The sequence below is a fragment of the Prionailurus viverrinus genome, chromosome D2, assembly GCF_022837055.1.
Source record: "Prionailurus viverrinus isolate Anna chromosome D2, UM_Priviv_1.0, whole genome shotgun sequence".
Lineage (NCBI taxonomy): Eukaryota > Metazoa > Chordata > Mammalia > Carnivora > Felidae > Prionailurus > Prionailurus viverrinus.
The window spans coordinates 48113747-48135207 of NC_062571.1; the positions used below are offsets into that span (position 1 = coordinate 48113747).

The 21461-nt window shown below is 37.2% G+C and overlaps 1 protein-coding gene across 7 annotated transcripts in view; it reads right to left on the reverse strand.

Annotated features, from left to right (window-relative positions):
* Positions 1-1388: 1388 nt before the first annotated feature.
* Positions 1389-21461, reverse strand: part of PARG (poly(ADP-ribose) glycohydrolase) — a 137803-nt gene continuing 117730 nt past the window's right edge. For 6 of the 7 annotated variants that reach the window (XM_047825476.1, XM_047825480.1, XM_047825477.1 and 3 more), the window contains 3 exons: positions 21068-21173; positions 5782-5910; positions 1389-5097 (listed from right to left, as the gene is read on the reverse strand). In XM_047825476.1, the coding sequence (XP_047681432.1) occupies positions 4943-5097; positions 5782-5910; positions 21068-21173 (390 nt within the window). In that variant the 3' untranslated portion in view covers positions 1389-4942. The remainder of the gene's footprint in view (positions 5098-5781; positions 5911-21067; positions 21174-21461) is intronic. The other variant, XM_047825474.1, reaches the window with a different exon arrangement.

Below are 21461 nucleotides of genomic sequence, written 5' to 3' on the forward strand. Positions count from 1 at the left end.
ATATTTTGATATCAAGTAAAACTCATTCGCTAAGCTAATTTTCTTCATTTTTCATAGATTAAATGTGTAGTATTCAAACGGAGGTGATATAATCTCAGCTAAAATAAAAGAAACTTGACCTTTTACCTACCCTACATGACTCACTACAGGGAAAAGTACATTTCCATTAAGAAATCTACCTTTTAGTTTCCAGTGCTACTTTCTCAGAATCCAAGAACTGGTGGAACTGAGATGGCAGGTGCTGGATGGCAGCTCCTATATTAAGTCAAGAGAGGATACTAAGGTAGCCAGCCCATCTTAATGTTACACTATAAGTTAGCCCATTTGTTTACACATTTCTCCAACACAGGAAACTGTGTAAAGGAGTTCAATGTTACAGTGAACTGACATGGTGCAGGGTCTATTCAAGATTCTAAATTGACAGCACAAAAATTCAATTGTTTTTTCTAGGATGAACTGGAACAGAGTAGTGAGAAGAAAATACAATTTGTGGAGTTTTAGATCACTTCCCCTTTGTGTGTCAGCTTAGATCTGAGTGCAGAGGGCAAGTGATTCATCTTTGCACCCTGAGCAGAAACTTCAGTGGATACTCACAGAAGACACCTGTGTCTATGAATATGTGAATGGATGGAAGGACAGTGGTCCTCAGAACCTTCAAGACATCTTCCCAGACCCTGATTTGAGCTTTCTTAGAAGATGGGAATTAGGAAAAGGGAATGTACACCAGGAAACATTACCTTAGGAACCTGGAAGGGATGAAAAACTAATGCAGCCAGAATTCTCTTTACCTTTGGAAAATTCTTCATGCCAGTGACTAACTCTACATTCTTAACACCTAATGTGGAATAACAAATCTATACGTAAAAATTTTCACCAAATGCGTAAGACACACTCTACAATTTTAAGAGACTCTTCTTTTTTTTAGTGTTTATTTATTTTTGGGAAGAGAGCCACAGAGAGAGTGAGTGCAAGCGGGGGAGGGGCAGGAAGAGAGGGGAACAGAGGATCTAAAGCAGGCTCCACGCCGACAGTACAGAGACCAATGTGGGACTCGAACTCACAAACTGTGAGATCATGACCTGAGCCAAGGTCATATACTCAACTGACTGAGCCACCCAGGTGCCCCCAATTTTAAGAGATTCTTAATAATAGAGAACAAACTGAGGGTTGATGGAGGGAGGTGGGAGGGGATGGGCTAGATGGGTATTAAAGAGAGTATTTGTGATGAGCACTGGGTGTTGTATGGAAGTGATGAATCACTGAATTCTACTCCTAAAACCAATATTGCACTGTATGTGAAATAAAATTTAAATAAAAAAATAAAATAAGAGCATGCACATGAACATCTTAAATGTAGCATAATTATTTGAGAAAAAAGAGGTAGTAACAAGGGGGTCAGAATTTCTTTATTCTCATCCTACAAAAATCATGTAAACAATAGCACAGAGCTCTCCTTATTCCCAAGTTCAAAATCATCATTACATGGTAACCCTATATTTAAAATAAAAAGGAAAAATAAAACCAGTTATCAGGCAAACACAGCAGTTTTGGATGTCTTGTATGGGAAACTTTCTCCTTTGGAGGTTCAGTAGATCTGTGTGGGAATCTGATGATGGGGGACAAAGGACACTCTGTCACAGGCACAGAGAACAGTGGTGGCTCAGTGGATTTTAGTAGTTTGTTCCAATAAGTATTCATTCGGACCCCCTTCCAGCCCCCAAACAAGAACAGGATTATATATTTGAACTCAAGTGCCAGCAATGGCTGGTCTTTCCCTTACCTCCAAAAACAACGGATTGGAGCAGATCCACAAGCCTGAAAGAAGAAAGTACAGGACTTCTAAACTTTACTTATCATTAAAGCAGACATACTAGGATTCAGGTTTTCCTTACATCAGAAAAAAGCCATAAACATGCAGCCACACAGATTGGAAAAGACCAAAAAAAAAACAAAACAAAAAAACAAAACAAAATAAAAAACAACCAAAAAAAAAAAAAAAAAAAAAAAACAGGCGAGAATCTATACAACCGCTTCTCTTCCTGTTGAAGTTTTTAAGAACGTAACCCAGCTAATTTTTGCCCCATCATATTCTTGCAGTGGGACAGCTGAATCAGTATTTGGTTTCCAAAGCAATAAATATTGGTTAAACACCTGGCAAGGCAATCATGAAGCCTGGTTAGATTTCCTTTCAATCTCCCCTTTGAGTACCAGTTTGGGTCTGCCTGCCCTTAATGTCACTTCAACCAGCAAGAAAAGAAATAATTCTCTCAGAGATATTTTAATGCACCCCACTGATAACGTCATTCATTATGAAGAATAACTTATAGTAGGAACTTGGTAGAGAACAACAGTGTCAGAGCCTTTGCTCGGTCAGGTCTCTGCCAGAGATGATAGAGTAAGTTTCCTTTCACAAAGAACTTCTGGAGGTTGAGATGATGGTATTCCCTAACCTCTGGGCATCTGTTAGTCCATTGGAAAAATGGGCTAAAATATGCAAAGCAACTAGCACAGTATGTTATTACATACAGTAATACATACAGGAGGTGCTCCATAAATGTTTCCTGGTCAACTATAAAGACTGAAATTTATTGAGTACCAACTATGTGCCAGACCCCACGAACACTTCTTTATATACACTATTCCCTAATAAGTGCTAATAGCCCATTTTCTAGATGAGTTAAATAAGGCTCAAATATTAAGTTTATTTAGAGAATTAGCAAGATACATGGCTAACACTGGAACCTAGTTTGTCTGATTTAAAATCTCAAATTTTTTCCATGACTCCGCATTGCTTCCTTAAACTGTTACTTCATTTCAGTGAGCTAGACAGAAAGCATAAAGCAAGTGAGCTATATTAACATAAGAATTCTAAACTAAAAATACCATTTCATGCCTCAATAGATGAAAGGGAAGATAAACAACATGAAGGAAACAATAAGCCCCTAATGAAAGAGAATAAAAAGGTGCAGTTAAATGTCTTAGAACAGACACCCGTTAATTAGAAGTCTGATTTTTTTCCCTCTTTTTATAGAGGGCATTCCTCCTGTCTCAAAAAATGGACATTAGTTCTCTTTACGTTCCCTTTGATTAAACTGTCCCAATCCCCGAATGTACTGGGACAGAGTAGGCAGGTCTTCTTCTTTGAAGGCCCTCAAAAGAGTGAGGCACAGGTAGATGGCCAAGTCACTAAGCCTGTTCATCAATAAGAGTTGAGTCTTAGAGTCTATGTTCTGGAATATTAGGCTGGGTGGTCTTACCTGGATTTAATGATTTCTCTACCACATGAACCATCCTATACTGCTCCTGTATTGTTTTAAAGAACTGTTCACTTAGTCTTGGAGCTGGGTAAGAGGAAAATGATATGGAGGCAGAAAAAAGAAATGAAATATAACTATGAATGCTTAAACAAAGCTCAGAATGGGTTGGGAAGGAAAGAGAAGACTTTAGCATCAGTAGAAATAAAGCCAGACAACTTGGATTTGGGGAGATGTTTAAAAATCTTAGTACTATGGTAAAGAACTTCATTAATGACAAGTGGCTGCTGTCAGGTGCCAAATTCCGAATAAAAAGAGTTGCAGACATTGGCCACAGCCCCATATTTTCCTGCCAATACTGACACCAGGAGTTTGGACCATCCGCCAAAATTCCTTACTACTAGGATTGGACCTCCAATAGCGTTTTCTGACAGTTGACTATAAACTAGAACTTCAACAGTAATAGGTTAGAACTATTTTAGAAATATGAATAAGTGCTTTGTGATTAAACTCTACTCTCAAAACAGAATCGACTTTTATTGAAACCTCTGAAAGACATTATTATTTGTTTGCCACCAGCTTTAAATGGATACAACTGTAAATAAATGATTTTAAACAGAGCCCCTGATAAAGCCTAAACCTAATCATTTCCTATAATTCCAGTTTTATTTGGGTGTTATGTGCTTGCAAACAGACACACTTAAAGAACATGTATTTATATACATATAAAATATAGATGATATGGGAGTTTCTGACAAATGATTTGTTAATGAAAATTTATTAACTATGTAATCATTGAATACCAGAGAAACTTTAATATATACAAATCATGTGAGTTCTCAGTTCCTAAACTTTGGTTATATGAATATGCCTCAAGCACCAGAGAACAAACAATAATTCTAATTTGAAAAGAAAAAAAATCCCAAGAAACAAAAAAAGCCTTCAACTCCCTTTGTTCTTTTCTTTTTAAAACGCCATTTGGGGAAACTCTTTTATTCTACATTTCCTTCCATCTTGGTCAGTTTCCAAAAAACAGTATTAATAAAAATTGAACAGGGAAAAAAGTATAGACAAACCATTTTAGATAAAGGTGATGTCTCAAAAGAACTATATCTGGAAATTATTCTGTCTTAAATACAAAATCGTTTTGACCTAGGAGATTTACATTATGTAACATGTATAAAAAAATCCTCAACTCTTAATTTTCAAAATTCAAAAACTCAGGCAACACAATCTTAACAAGAGTTGGGGGTGAAAGGCTTACAGGGAGATCTTTAGCAAACCCAGTTAAAAAAGTTCTTGGTTTTCAACTTCTTCCCTGGCATCTGCTAGCTGCAGAGGCAATGTGCATAATATATAGGCATCAAAAGAGACCTGATGGACTGAGCACAACCCTTCATGGGATTTCACAGGAAATCTGATGGGCAAAAGAAAGAAAAGCTGAAGAATGAAGACTGAAATAGAAAAAAATGGAAACAAAATATATCTAAGCATACGTAAGTTAGGATGGAGGGGGCTTACATGTACAAACTGACAACTGCATATGTGTGGAAGGGACTGCATCCTTGCCCACAAACTGGATTATATACACATTTATATTAAATTAAGTCAGTTCGTATATTACACCTGACAATTCAAACAGGATGTTTCTGGTGAGAGGTGGAAGGAGGTTCTATTTACTCAGTTCCTCAGGCCCCAGTCCTCTGTCCTGGCTGGCTGGTGGTCTCTGTACAGGACTCCACGGCATGGTATATGAATGGATAAAGCTTGATGTCTGGTCCGGGGGTCGAACAGTTTCTGCATTCTTCGTTGTAATACCGTAGCAAGAGCTTATACACTTCTCCTGGAAAGTAAAGGCCAGACCAAAACCCCCATTTAGGTAAAAAGATGGATAAAACTACTAAAGAGCACTCTAGTTTTCTCTTAATCTAAAAAACATATGCTCATTTTTGGCTTTTGAAAATAGAGTATGAATTTCATATGCCTGAAAGGCTTTCCTGACATAAAGTTAAAAAGAACAACAACACATAAGTACCTTAAAGAAACTACTTATTAGTTCATGATTACAACAGGCTATACATGGTATAGGTATATGTGGTATTCGGCCACTTATCATTTTGGGAGTTTGTGGCAACTTTACTTCTACATTCAGCTCCCAGGGTAGCAAGGCCTTTCAGGTCCAGCTGAAATACAGAAATGAGCATGCTGTTATGTCTGATAAGTATGACTCAGAGTGAGACCTCTTAGACCTAGACTTACCTTCCTACAGTATCCCTCTTTTAGTTTTCTATATGCATAAAAGTAAAAATGGATACTAAGCACCGGTTTCTTGGCCTTATTTTAATAAGCTGACATACTCATTCAAGATTGCAGATGAAACTTTGCCAGAAAAGGATTCTGCAGACGTTGCCCATCTAAGACTTTGTCTGCCTTTCTCAAAGTCATACTTTTATTTTTTCTTATCCACTTATCCTGGATGGTGGACAATCTATCTAGACACCAAGTGTCAAGACTATCTCCTACTTACCAACGGTTAGTTTCCTTTCAGTAAGGAAAGTGTGCATGTTGTAAATGTCTCTCATCAATTCTGAGTCCCCAAAGGTGAAATAAACCACATCTCGTTCAGCTACAGCAGCTGCCATTATCTGTATTAAGGCTGTAGCAAAGAGAAAAAAACACAGCTATGTTATGACACTTTCCACCAAGACACATTTAGTTCTTTCAACCAGCTAAATTATAGCTAGTGTCCCATAGCTTTATCCTGAATTAAAGATTTATAAACCTAATATAATATACACATTATTAGAAATGGCAAATACAGATGGGTATAAATCATCTATCATGTGACTTTTCAGATATGCTGCTGAGAATATCATGAAGCCACAGGATTCCCACACAAGCACCTTTGTGGGGAAATAAATAAGGGAAGGTGCATCTAAGGCAGCACAATCAAGGCACTAAGTTGGTTGTATTTTTTTTTTTTCTTCTTATGTTAATCTGGAACTAAACTTTTTGTTTGCTTGCTTGATTTATTTTGTCTTATTACATAGTCACCAGTCTTTTGTATCAGAGGAGTCTCTGTGAATTTTCCTGACCAATGCACTTGGGAGGTTCTAATGCTCTCATTAACCCTATAGCAAGCATTCTCAAAATGGGTTAGAGAACACACCCTCATCCCTCCTGCACTCCCAATTACTACAGCAGAGAGGGAATGTTACTGAAAACATTGAACAGTAACTCTAGTTACTGCTGGAATGGGACATTCATTGAGAACCACTGTCCCCAGGAATCAGAGTTATAAATCACTGAGCCTGAAATATATTCCCCAAAATTAATTTCCTTTATTACCTTAATCTCAATAGACAAAACTTATTTTATTTTTCATTTAAAAAATTTTGAAGACTTTACTAATTTTAATTCCAGTATATTTAACAGATAGCATACAATATAGTGATTCATCAGTTCCATATATTATTCACTGTTCATCAAGATAAGTGTACTCTTGGGGCACCTGGGTGACTCAGTTAAGCGTCCAACTCTTTTTAAAAAAATGTTTTAATGTTTATTTTAGAGAGAGAGAGAGAGAGAGAGAGAGAGAGAGCGAGCAGAGAGGAGAGGGAGACACAGAATCTGAAACAGGCTCCAGGCTCTGAGCTGTCAGCACAGCTGAGCCACCCAGGCACCCCTAATCATCCAACTCTTCATATTAACTCAGGTTGTAATCTTGTGGTTATGAAATCAAGCCCCGCATTGGGATCCACTCTGAACTTGGGAGTCTGCTCGGGACTCTCTCTCTCCCATTCCCTCTACCTGTCCCTGACTCGCACTTTCTCTCAAAATAAATAAACTTTTGAAAAAAAAAGAGGGGAGCCTGGGTGGCTCAGTCAGTTAAGTGTCCACCTCTTGATTTCGGCTCAGGTCATGATCTCGCAGTTTGTGAGACTGAGCCCCACATCAGGCTCTGTGCTGACAGCGGCATAGCCTGCTTGGGATTCTCTCGCTCTTAAAATAAATAAACTTAAAAAAAGAAAGATAACTTTACTCTTAATCCCCTTCACCTATTTCACCCAACCTCCTCCCACTACCCCTCTGATAACAATCAGTTTATCCTCTATAATTAAGAGTCTGTTTTTTGGTTTGTCTCTTTTTCCTCTTTGTTTTATTTCTTAAATTCCACATAAGAGTGAAATTATATGATATCTGTCTTTCTTGACTGGCTTATTTTGCTTAGCATTATACTCTATAGATCCAACCATGTTGCTGCAAATGGCAACATTTCATTCTTTTTTTTTAATGGCTGAATAATATTATAAATATACACATACATACATATACATATACATCTTCTTTACCTAGGATACTTGGGCTGTTTCCATAGTTTGGCTATTATAAATAATGCTGCAAAAAACATAGGGATGCATATATACCTTTGAATTAGTGCTTCCATATTTTTTGGGTAAATAACCAGTATTGTAATCACTGGATCGTAAGGTAGTTCTATTTTTAATTTTTTGAGGAACCTCCATACTGCCTTCCACAGTGCCCATACTAGTTTGCATTCCCACCAACAGTGCATGAGGGTTCCTTTTCCTCCACATTTTCACCAACACTTGTTTGTTTTTTATTTTAGCTGTTCAGACAGATGTGAGGTGATATCTCACTGTGGTTTTTATTTGTGTTTCCCTGATGACGGGTAATGTTGAGCATCTTTTTATGTGTCTTTTGGCCATCTGAAGGTCTTTGGAGAAACGTCAATAGACAAAATGTATTTTAAATAACAGTAAAACTGAATATAGGTATAATAAATGCTTTTCACTAGTTACATATTTTTTCCTTCATTAAAGGGGAGATGGGAATCAAACTAAAACATTTTGGAAAACAACTTCTGTAGTTTTGATTTTTGAGAGTATGTTAAAATTCTTATATTCAAAAAAAATTAAAACAATAGGAATGAGAATGGAAAGGAGCCTATAACTGTAAACAAACAAAAACAAATTAGCCTAATTTTATTTCAAAAGAATAACATAACTTCATTGAAAGGAAAAGAAAAAGGAAAGGATGGAAAAAAGAAATAACTAATCCAAGTAACTTATGAACATAATATATGACTAATATACTGTCAGTCTTGGGCAAGGAGAAAAGAATTACAAACAAATCCCAATTCTTTTTACTAGGTTTGCTTACCATAGTAGTTCAAGCAAAACAATTTTGAAACTAGTTTTGAATATATTACAGGATTGAGCAAATGAGTAAATGTGTTGATAGTGTTGGGAGCTGGGGTCCTTACCATGACAGAGGGGACACACAGACATGGAATATGGGAAGCCAAAAGTAACTGTGGAGATGGATTGAAACAGAAGGCACTATTGTGTACTCACAGACTTGTAAAATACATACATTTGTGTGTGTGTGTGTGTGTGTGTGTGTGTGTGTGTGTGCATTCTTAGCCTTGTCTGCTAAAATGCTTTAAAAGACACCCCAGCAGCAATGAGCACATCTAGTGCCCAGATATTGATCTCTAATACCATTCCCCTTTAATTTTTTTAATATTTATTTTTATTTTTGAGAGAGAGCGAGCACGCATGACTTGGGGGGTGGATCAGAGACAGAGAGGAAGACACAGAATCTGACACAGACTCCACGTTCTGTGCTGTTAGCACAGAGCCCGATGCAGTGCTTGAAATTATGAACCACAAGATCATGACCTGAGCTGAAGTTGGATGCTTAACAGACTGAGCCAGCCAGGCACCCCTTTAAAAGAAGACAGCCCAGCAGCATTGAGCACATCTAGTGCCCAGATCTTTGTCTCTAATACCATTCCCCCTTTAAAGGAGCTGGATTCCTCAGGGAAATGCCTGATTCCATGGTTAGGACAGGATAGGTACAAGATAAGCCCAGGATATTTTGTTGTACCAGAAAGTAAAGAAAGTGATCAGGATACAGGAGTCAGTTTGAAGGAGTTCCCACCAGCCAAATCTGGACAAGCTAGGCACCAAAATATTAAGTATAGTAAATAAATTGCAAACCACTGAAAAAGTATGAATTCTTGAGTCCACATATAATAAATAGATAATATATAATAAATAAATGGAGAAAAAGAATGAGGGCTCTTGCTCACTGGAGAACATCAAAGATTAAATGGTAAGCATGGAGGAAGTGATAGCACAGGATAATCCTCCTTTGCAACCATCATGGTAAAGACTGAATCAGGCAAAAATCAGTAAAGAATACCAAATCTAATGGAAATTTTGTCTTAAAGCATCTTCCCACAAATTGCTTATTAGCTACAAGGGAGAGGAAAAAACTCAGTATCTGTACAGTGGAGAAATCAGACAAAACCTTGACTGGGTAATCAAAAATAGCATCACCAATGGGGTCAGATGGCCATCAGGTGCCTCTATCACCTATGCAGTGCTCTGACTGAGAATGTATAACCTCAACCTAATTATGAGGAAACAGCAAACTCTTTTTTATTCTTTAATTCTTTTATTCTTTAAATATGTCAATGTCATAAAAGACAAAGAAAGGCTGTAGAAATACTCCGAATTCAAAAAGAGGCTAAAAGACATGACAACTGAAGGCAGTACCTGACCCTGGACCCTGTATTGGAGGGCAAGAAAGATATAAAGGGTTTTTACGAGGGCACCTGACAGAATTGGAACATAGATGACAGAGTAGATAAAAATATTCTATCAATGTTCATTTATGAGTTTAATAACTGTAATGTGTTTATATAAGAAAATATTTTATTCTTAGGAAACACACACTGAAGAATTTAGGAAAAGGAGCATAAAGTACATAAATAACTTAAGCACAAATGGTTAAGAAAAATTATGCATGTGTTCATATATATAAACGTCCATATATGTACACACACACACACACACACACACACACACACGGGTATTTATTTTTCCTTTCGTAACTTTGTAAATATGAAACTATGTTCAAATAAAAAGTTTTAAGAATTATGTAAGAAGGAAAAATATATTTAAGTTGAACTAGTAAACTTGACATAGTTGAGTATTCCCAAATTTGGGAAAGAATCTAAGACTTTATAATACACGTGAGATTCTAAAACACCAAAGTATTTCCTAATTTCCAAACTAATATTTATTGAGTATCCACAACGTGAGGTACCATTACTAGGCCTCATTAATCTTGGAGTATTGAAAGTAATTAATCTCAAATAGAGATAAGTTTTAATTAAAACTACTCAACCAATTTATGCATATGTTAAAGCTTCGGTACACTCAATTTTAAAAGGTTCCTAATTAACCTAAACTACATATAAAAATGGAAAAATGAATTGTCATTTTCCTCTACCATGAAGTACCATGTCTTACCTTCTAGTTTGAATGAAAATTTGGCTTTAAGTATTTCCTATTTAAAAAAAGAGAGAGAGATCCAAAGAAAAACACTTCTAGTCTTATTTTCTCCTTATATACAGAAATACTAGATCACTGGTCATTTGACCCTTAAGAAAATGAAATATGAATAAAAAAACTTTCACAATTTATCTCCCTATAGAATTTATTTTAAAAATGCTGGAGCTAAGCTTGACAGAGCTACAAAAAAAAAAGGCCAGATCATGGGGCACCTGGGTGGCTCAGTCGGTTGAGCGTCCGACTTCGGCTCAGGTCATGATCTCACAGCTCGTGTGTTTGAGCCCTGTGTCGGGCTCTTGCTGTCAGCTCAGAGCATGGAGCCTGCTTCAGCTTCTGTGCCTCCCTCTCTCTCTGCCCCTAACCTACTCACATTCTGTCTCTGTCTCTCTCAAAAATAAATAAACATTAAAAAAAAATTAAAAAAAAAAAAAGGCCAGATCTTAATAAGAGAAACCAATTCTCACCACATTTTTGGTTTCACATCCATTTCTATTTGGGTACACACTGCAATCTGAGCATGTGCCAGACAGTTTGGGACTACAGACTGGAGACCTGAGTTCAGTCCTTACCCATCTGCTAGCTATCTAGGATCTATGACTTTGGTCAACTCACTTAACTCCCTTGCCTGCATTTTTCCCAGCTATGCTATGAAGGAGTTAGATCAGACGATCCCTAAAGACTCTTTCAGAGTGTAGAATTCCATAATCCCTGCTATAATTTTTCTCCTTGCACTGGATATTAGACTATAAATACACAAGTGAAATTTTCAGAAATATAATCTTGACTCCATATATCAGTAATCACTAACAAAAGATAATTTTAAACAGAACTGTTTTCAGACCTTATTATGTACAACATCCTCAGGAACTTTGCAAATCTAAATAATTAAGTCTCATGATTTAGGTGAATTCTCTTGCATCACAAGTTAGATGAGAATAAATCACAAATCTAATAGGGTATGTGGACTGATTCCAAGTATGATATAAAAGCATCAAATTCTAACTTCAAGCACAACTAGGTGCCAAAATAATCACTTAAATTAACCTGCAGGGAGCTGGGTTTTAATTTTCTTTTTGGCATCAACGTTAAGCTATGAAGAAAATTCAAATAAATATAAATGACATCAAAAAGCAATTCATAAGGTCCTCTTGCAACAAATGAACCAAACCAAAAATGAGTAAAATGATGGATATGCATACCACAGGTGTGGTTTGAGGCTATCAGCATGTAATATTAGTAACAACTGCTACCACCAAGTTCTTAAACATGCTGAATGGTTCTAGCAGCTTTAAAAAGCACAAACACAAGACTTACAAGAATTAACTCAGTTAATCCTTACAAAAACTGAATAAGGTAAATGTAAGTATTACGTCCATTTTGAAAATAAGGCAATATAGGTATCAAAAGGTTTAAGCAGTTTGTCTAGGGTCACAGACCAAAAAGCAGTGGATCTGAGGGTTGAACCCTGGCAGTCTTGACTCAGACGCACTCCCTCAACCACTACTCTGCAAACCTGTCATGCCAAGTCATTCTGCTCTACTCCAAGCAACATACCATGTGCCAGTCCGAAGAATTTCCTCATGTTGTTTACATTATTTAAATGCATGCTGGCAAATAAACCAAATAGTATAGATTTGAAAGTGTTGCTGATGTTTTTCTAATGAAACCCAAGGTGTTTTTTGTGCTCTCACACCCAGTTACACTGAAAGCTCACGGCTTTTTGCTCACTCTTCTCAGCCAACTCTTATTCTGTAGTTGGGGTCTTGTTCTCTGGCTACTGTTTTTAATCAACATCACCGGCAACTTCCACCTCCCCTCCACCTGAATATTACCAAAGGCCCCATCGTTGATCTTTCCACCTGCTTTAAATGCACTCTCTCTTCAAGAATTCAACCATCTCTAGAATGGCAAATCCCAAATCCAGATCCAGATTCAGAATTTGTGGCCAATGAAGATTAAACAGCAAGAGTGCAGACACTGGGCTCTAGGGCATCAACCCTGGTTTGTATCCTAACATTGCTGCATGCTATCCTTGTGACATTGGGCTACTTACCTCTCTCTGCCTTGACTATTTCACCTATAAAGATAAAAATAAAGCTTACCTAATACATTGTTATGAGCTAATATATGTAAGGAAAGCACTTAGTATAACAATTTCTGGAACACAGAATGTTTGTAGACATTCTCAACTAACAACAACGATACAACAACAACAACATACTGGTTTTTGCGAAAGGCCAAATGTGAATTTTGATTCTGACTCCTACTAGGTCTCTCTTTGGGCTTTTTTACTAGCCTCTTTTTGAACCTTGGTTTCCTTATCTTAAAAATGTGGCTACAAATTGAAGGGTAACCATGCAAACTAAAGGAGAGAATGCAGTCTTTCTTAAACATGGCTGATCATCAGTATCTCCCAGACAGTTAAAATTTCCCAAAGCCATTTCCCAGATCCACTAACTAAGTGGCATCTCTGAGGTGCTGATGACAACCATTCCACTCACTCTAGACACCTTGAATGCATTATCATGTACAAGACCCCATTCTAGACACTGGGCCCACAGACAAGGACAATGTAGAAGTGTTAAGAAAGGAATATTCTTATTCAAGTGTGTAAGAGCAAAAGGCTGAGAAAGAAATGGAGTGTGGTGTGTTCTGACAGAAGGAAGCAAGGTGATAAGAAGCCTGTGGTAAGAAAAACTGAACTGAACTGGCCCATACTTCTATTCTAACCTTCCATTTTTTATTGACAGTCACCTCTTCCCCAGTTCTACAAACAGACCTCCCACAAACCCCAGCCAGAGGGATAGGCTGGGTCAACGATAGCATGGTAGAAAATGATTTCTCAGAACTGTCCAGGTTCCTATCTTTTCTAGATCAATGATTTTTCTGGAGTTTAGCTATCTTGATTCCAAAATAGCAAAACAACCAGTAAACACATTATTTAAGTTTGGTGTCAATGGGATATAAGGTATGAAGGAAAATAAATTTACAAAAAGTTTCTATAATTTCAGGGAAATTTTCATTTAATATAAATATGCAATAAAAATCAGCTGAGGGGCACCTGGGTGGCTTAGTCAGTTAGGCGTCTGACTTCGGCTCAGGTAATGATCTCACGGCTTATGGGTTTGAGCCCTGCATCAGGCTCTGTGCTGATAGCTCGGAGCCTGGAGCCTGCTTCGGATTCTGTGTCTCCCTCTCTCTCTCTCTGCCTCTCCCCGGCTTGTGTTCTCTCTCTCTCAATAATAAATAAACTTAAAAAAATAAAAAAAAAATCAACTGAAAAACTTCTGAATCTCACTGGGCATGTGTCCAGTGTTTACTGACTTGCTGACTACAATGATTTGGTTCAATAGATAGGAAAGTGATCTAAGTTGGTCCAATTTTTTAAATGGAGGAGTTCTCCTTTCCACTAGGGTCACTCAGTTGCAGTACTGTAAACCTGGAACTGTTTGGTCTCCAGCTCCTGCCATGGAGAGATAACCAATGGAAATAGAAGAGAATGAAGGTATCATCTTCAGAGAAGCAGGCATTGGAGAAACCAACACACAAGAGGAAGTGTCTGATCCTAGGATCCAGTAATCCCTGAGGCCAAATCTACCCAGTCTTTCTCTGCCATATCAGTAGACAGTGGCCATTCAGGCTTAAGTGATTAGGTAGATTAGCATATCTTAAAACTAAAGAATCCTAATACAGAACTTGGTTGCAGTGTTGGCAGTTGGGTATAGGTAGGACAGGAAGGAGGATCTTTGTGGAATAGTTAACACTAGAGTGCTGTCTTTTTTTTTTTTTTTTAATGTTTATTTATTTTTGAGAGAGACGGAGACAGAATGCGAGTAGGGAAGGGGCAGAGAGAGAGGGAGACACAGAATCCGAAGCAGGCTCCAGGCTCTGAGCTGTCAGCACACGGGGCTCAAACCCACAAGCTGTGAGATCATGACCTGAGCCGAAGTCAGACGCTCACCCGACTGAGCTACCCAGGTGCCCCAGTCTTTTTTTTTTTTTTTTTCATTTTAAATATTTATTCATTTTTGTGAGATGGGAGAGAGACAGAGCACTACCAGGGGAGGGGCAGAGAGAGGGAGACACAGAATCTGAAGCAGGCTCCAGGCTCCAAGCTGTCAGCCCAGACCCTGATGCAGGGTTTGAACCCACGAACCTTGAGATCATGACCTGAGCCGAAGTCGGACACTTAACCGACTGAGCCACTCAAGCACCCCTAGAGTGCAGTCTTAAAGGAATACAGGGAATTAGGCAGATGCTAATAGGCAATTTCAGAAGAATGTGCAAAACCCTAGATTAACGAAAGGCATACAGGGTTGTTGAATAAATTTGTTAAAGAGAAATTCCTTGGGCATATTTTATTTGCAAATCACTTTTAGGTAGCTAAGGTAGGGAATGGGTATAGAAAAGAAAATACACAGGAGTACAACATCAAGATACCTTTAATTACAGTAAACTAGCAAAGGCATAATTTTCTCAAGTCAGGTAACACAGTATGGAGAGATATAAAAAATAAACATTGAAGGAAATGGAAGGAGGAATTGACAAAAATATAATAGAACTTTAGAGTACCACTCAATACCTTCACAAAGCAAGCAGACAAAATTAGAGGGATACAGGGTCTGAGCTAATAAGTATAGAATCTCAAAGACATAGAATAAGTTCTACATCATTCAGAGACATCTTTTCATGTACCAATATAGCATCTACAACAACTGTTATGCCACCAAGAGTAGCTCCAAAAAAAAATTTTTTTTAAATAATAGGTAAAAAGAGGGGAGCCTGGGTGGCTCAGTTAGTTAAGCATCCAACTTCAGCTCAGGTTATGATCTCGCAGTTCATGGGTTCGAGCCCCACATCAGGCTCTGTGCTGACAGCGAGGTGCCGGGAGCCTGCTTTGGATTCTGTGTCTCCCTCTCTCTCTGCCCCTCCCCCAACTCATGCTCCGTCTCCCTCTCTCTCAAAAATAATTTTTTTTAAAAAAAGAGGTAAAGAAACCATTTTATTTTTAAACCAACCATTTAAAAATGGTTTTAAATTATCTCCTAAAAATCTCATGGATATCCGGTGGTACCCTTAGAGCAGAAGCCCACTTCAGTCTCTAACTGAGATGGGATGAATAAAGCCACAAAAAGAAGCTACTTCTAACAATGAAAAAATGCCAAGTAACCTACAGAATCTTACACTCTTCCTGAGTCTACTAGAGAGCTGTGTTGTTGCAAGGCAATCAAAGTATGACAACCCCCTCCAAGAAGATACAAACTATGATCTTTGAAAGAGCACAGGAGACAGAGGTAAGCACCATACAAATGGGTAAGAATAAAACAGCTAAAACTTTAACATAAAATTTAAAAGCCAAGTGTAGACTGGGGGGTTACTTTGGAATAATCAGGAGCCCGAGAAATAGAGAGTTCACACTCACTCAAAAGCTCTTTTTCATAGGCTTCCACAGGGTGCTCAGAAAGATGAAGGGCCAAGAGGAGGACAGAGAGAGCCCACATGGTAGCACAGGCACACAGGAGATGACTGGCTGCTGGTGGGCGACAGGCACCAAACCCCTCCCTCTTCCCCATGTCCCTTCTTTTCTACCCTCTAGTTCTAGGGACATGGGCTGCTTTGGGGCAGAAAGTTGTTAGTAAATGTCTGTTGAATGAATGAATATATGAAAAATATTATCTTAACAGTTGTCAGCAGAATGTATAATGAAAACAGTTCAAAATCAAATTGTTGTAAATTGCAATCCTCCTGTATAGTTAGGCAGAAAGCATATTAACAAATATTTAGTCTTATTGCTAATAAAAGAAATAGAAGTTTAAGGATCTGCATATGCCCATGTTTGCTCTGCATGGTTTTTTTTTAAAACTATCCTTCCTTCCTTCTTTCTCTATTAAGGTAGGGATAAGCATCTGATGGTTCAAAGAGTCTTCGTGAAAGGTTTGGTAAGACCTAGGGACAGATAAAGATGGCCAGTCAAGAAAAAGTTAATATTGGCTGTGTCTTTATCTACTCTCAAAGGGTTTTAGCTTTCCAACTTTTCCAACCTTGTATCATCTCTCAATACTCTCAAGTGGACCATAGCTTCTTGATTCCTTTCTATGCACCTGCTCTACCTCCCTAATACCAGGTCATTAGCAAACATCTCTTTATTGGTACTCTCTTCTTTTGGAGATTCATCTAGGATTTAAATGCCCGCTTTGCCCATGTCTACTATGTGACTGATGAGAAAGTGAGCCTATAAAAGAGGAGTTTATAATGTCTTGATGGCTGTTTTTCTTAACTGAGATATAACTGCCATATAAAATTATGTAAGTTTTCAAATATACACTATGATGATTTGGTATTTGTACATATTAAGAAATGATTATCACAATAAGTATAGTTAACACCCATCACCACACAGTTACAAGATTATTTTTACTTGTGATGAGAACTTTCAACATCTACTCTTTAAGCAATCTTCCAATATGCAATACAGTTATTACTAATTATAGTCACAACGTTATACATTATATACCCATGATTTATTCATTTTATAACTGGATGTTTGTACATTCTAATCCCTTTCACCCATTTCACCCACCCCCATACCCCACCTCTGGAAACCACCAATCTGTTCTCTGTATCTATGAGCTAGGTGTTTTGTTTTTGTTTTTAATATTCCACATAAAAGTGAGATATACACTATTTGCCTTTTTCTCTCTCACTTATTTCACTTAACATAAAAATGCCTTCAAGGTCTATCCATGTCGTCAGAAAATTTTTTACTAAGACTTTTTGTTACAGAAACAATATAAGCTTAAAACAGAAAAGTACAAATTAAAAAAAAAATCTGTATCACTCACCTAGAGACAACCATAGCTAATCTTTGCACATAAACAGATGAACACAGAGAATCTCAAATTTGTGATATTTCATATTTATCATTTGATTTTCAGAATTGTTTATAATATATATACTATGTATTTCCCCCATTCGGCAGTATTCTAAAAACATACTTCCATATCGGCAGTTGTATTTCTGCAATAGTTTTAATGTCTACATAATATTTCGTTACATAGATGTACCACAGTATCTTTCTTTTCAAAATCAGTTTCAGTAAACAATTCCCCACTAAAGGATAAATAACTACTTCTAATTTTTATGATTATTCAAGTGAATGAAGGAGAGGGAATTGTCAAAACGTCACTGTTAAGTTTAAATCTCAATAATTGGGAAAATGAACTATATAATGAAACTCTTTGAATACTATGCTTGGTACTCACCAAGGGGAAACAAAACTGTAATCAGAGAAAAATATTTTTATGCCACAAAGAAAAGAAAGGAAAGGAAGACATTTATAAAGCTTCTCAAATTGTCCATCACAAATGACCAAAGCTTATGGCAGACCTGGTTTTTTGGATTGATGATACGAATCTACTCATTCATTTTACTTCACAGAAAAACAGCAAAATCGTCTGCCATAAGATCAATAAGCCCAGAATGAAAAACAGGTTTCCTCAAATTGAGGATGATAAATAATTTCATAAAACCTAAAAATTCTTTCTTCTATAGATTTTCAAAACACTGAAAATAATAACATGCAGGTTTTGTTTCTGATTATGAAAAAAATGTGGGTGAAAGCCTTTAGAATGAAGGAAAAGATTTCTCTAAGCATGCCACAAATATGTAAACACATAAAAATTAAGTCCACGTGACAACAACCCAACAGGCTGAAATAAATGAAAAAATACCTGCAACATAATATAACAATTAATGATATTTCTTTTTTTTTTTAAATTTTATTTTTAAGTAATCTCTACACCCAACATGGGGCTCGAACTCATGACCCCAAGGATCAAGAGTCCCATGCTCTTCTGACTGAACCAGCCAGATGCCCCAATATTTCCTAATATACAAAGAGTTATTACTATCCATTGAAAAGTCAAAACTATTTCCAAGGAGCTAAATGGGCAGAAGAGTGAAAAAAACAATTCACAAAGCAAATAAAAATGGCCAATAAACATATAAAAACTGTTGAACCTCAGAGAAATTTTAAAAATTGACAAAAATCCCTTGTTAGTGAGGATTCTTATGCAGGGAAGACAATAGAAATTGATACAACCTTTCAGAAGGATAACTTGCAACAAGTATCAAAATATAAAGTATATATGCCTTTGGGTTATTAATCTCACTTCTAGGAATTAATCCTAAGAAAATAATCATATATAACATATGTAATTATACACGGCAGTATTGCTTATAAGATTAAGAAAATAAACCAACTGTCTATAAAGGGAGAACCAGTGAAATAAATTATGGTAAGTAGAAATACATACAACAGAATACTATATAGCTATTAAAAATGTTGACAGTACATTTACATTTGTATGGTTTTCAAAAAGAAGAGGTCAGAGCATAGACTGGTGTTATGTTATTAATGTCAAATGGTTACACAGATTGTTAATAGGAATATCTGAAAAGATGATCGCCAAAAACGTTAAAAATGAACTCTGATGATTTTTACACACTTCATAATATTTTTCTGGATTAAAAAAATAATAAATGTGACATTTTTACAAAAATAACATACTCATAAATAATGACAGACTCAACTATTTTATTCCCAGCGAGGTAGATTTTTATCTATATCTAGTTTGGCTATCAAGGCCAGTTGGCTGTTTTCTGTTTTATTTTATTACTTTATTAACTGTAGTATAACAAAGAATTTCAAAAACCTCGGAATTTCCTGAATGTCTTTGTTATGCTAAGGAGGACTCTGGGTGAGCCCCTACATAGCTACAGGATTGGGATTTTCAGCCACTGACTTCCAGCAAATGGAAGGAGAGTTGAAACTGAGTTCAATAATGGGGCCAATGATTTAATCAACAATACCTATATAATGAGGCCCCAATAAAAACTTTGGACATCGGGGGGCGCCTGGGTGGCGCAGTCGGTTAAGCGTCCGACTTCAGCCAGGTCACGATCTCACGGCCCGTGAGTTCGAGCCCCGCGTCGGGCTCTGGGCTGATGGCTCAGAGCCTGGAGCCTGTTTCCAATTCTGTGTCTCCCTCTCTCTCTGCCCCTCCCCTGTTCATGCTCTGTCTCTCTCTGTCCCAAAAATAAATAAAAAAAAAACGTTGAAAAAAAAAAAAATTAAAAAAAAAAAAAAAAAAAAAAAAAAAAAAAAAAAAAAAAAAAACAACTTTGGACATCGGGATGCCAGGGTCATGAGTTCAAGCCCCATGCTGAGGTGTGCAGCCTACTTAAAAAACAAACAAGCAAAAACACTTTGGACATCAAAGGTCAGTGGAGCTTCTCGTTGGCGAACACACTGATGTATGAGGAGAGAGATGTGCCCTGACACCACAGCGAGAAGGCATGGAAGCTCTGTATTCCCTCACAGATCTCACCCTATGTGTATCCTTTATAATAAAATGTAGTAGCACCTTCCTGAGCTCTATGAGTCATTCTAGTAAATTATCAAATCTGAAGGAGCTTGTGGGAACCTCCTAGATTGGTAGCCAGTTGGTCAGAGATGTAGGTGGCCTGGGGACACCCTGCCCCCAGACTTGCAGCTAGAGTCTGAAGTAGAGGTGGTCTTATGGAGGACTTTGCCCTTAACCTGTGGAATTTGCACTAACTCCAGGTAGTTCATGCCAGGATTGTATTGCAGCACACCTAGTTGACGACAGACCAGTTGGGTTGACACAGAACAGTATCCTTCTTAAGTAATGATACAATACCATTTTCTACGACTGATACTTTTGAGAGTAAAGTAAATGTCATAATTTGGTAAATGGCCAGTAGCTTTGATCAGATTTTGTGATTTTTCTACCATAAACAATAAGATGTAAGAAATGTTTATCCTTCTTGGGTACCCAAGTGGTTCCTTATCTATGTTCTTCATGCAGCTCTCCCAAGCTGTACTCCCACATATATGCACCTCTACTAAAGCATTCACTACTATATTGCATTTTCTATGCTTCTCTCTCATATGCCAAATTGTGAATTCCAAAGCAGGGACTACATTTTATTCACCTTTGCATTCTGAGAGTCTACCACAGTGCCTACAACATAGCAGGTGCCTCACAAGTTTGGTGAATGAGTGAGTCAACGAAATTGCTCTATCAAAATCACTTCTGTGAAGGAAAGTGCTTAACGGGTACTTTGGTTTGAAACTTCATAGTCATTCTGGACTCTTCCATCCCTCTATTCAACTAAATACTGGTCTGGTAGACTAAAGAGATCTTTACAGGGAAATAGCAAATAAAAATAAGTATTCCTTTAAATACAATAAGGAAAAAGAGGATGGTGTCAAATACTGTTTTTCTCTTCAATCTTTGTGGTCTCTTATTGTATAAAACAGAACATTAGAAATCCAAGTTTGAAGGACTTTTTCTCTGTAGTCAAAATGCTTATCATTCTAACAACAACTTATTTACTTACCTTTTAATCTAGCATCACCGCCAAAGGCACCACAGCCCCAGTTTCCTGTGGCTACTGCAGAAAGATTCTCTGAAGAAACTCCAGGACGGAGAAATCCACAGTAAGCCTGCAGGATGAAAGAAACATCACAGTGTGTGAGTGACTAGACACTAACAGTATTTCTGACTGATGTACTAAGATCAGTGGCTATTACCAAGCTTATGCTCTATTTTTTCTTTTTCTTTTCTTTTTTTTTTTTTTTAGGGGCCAAACTAGAGGGAAAACTAGAAAATCCTGGGATTATAGAAGAGAGTAAGAAATGATCAATTCTAGTATTTATTTGTTTTCATGCTGGGCCAAAGCCCTTAAACCAATACAGACAAGTCTCAGTTTCTTTGTCTGATTCAAACAAATA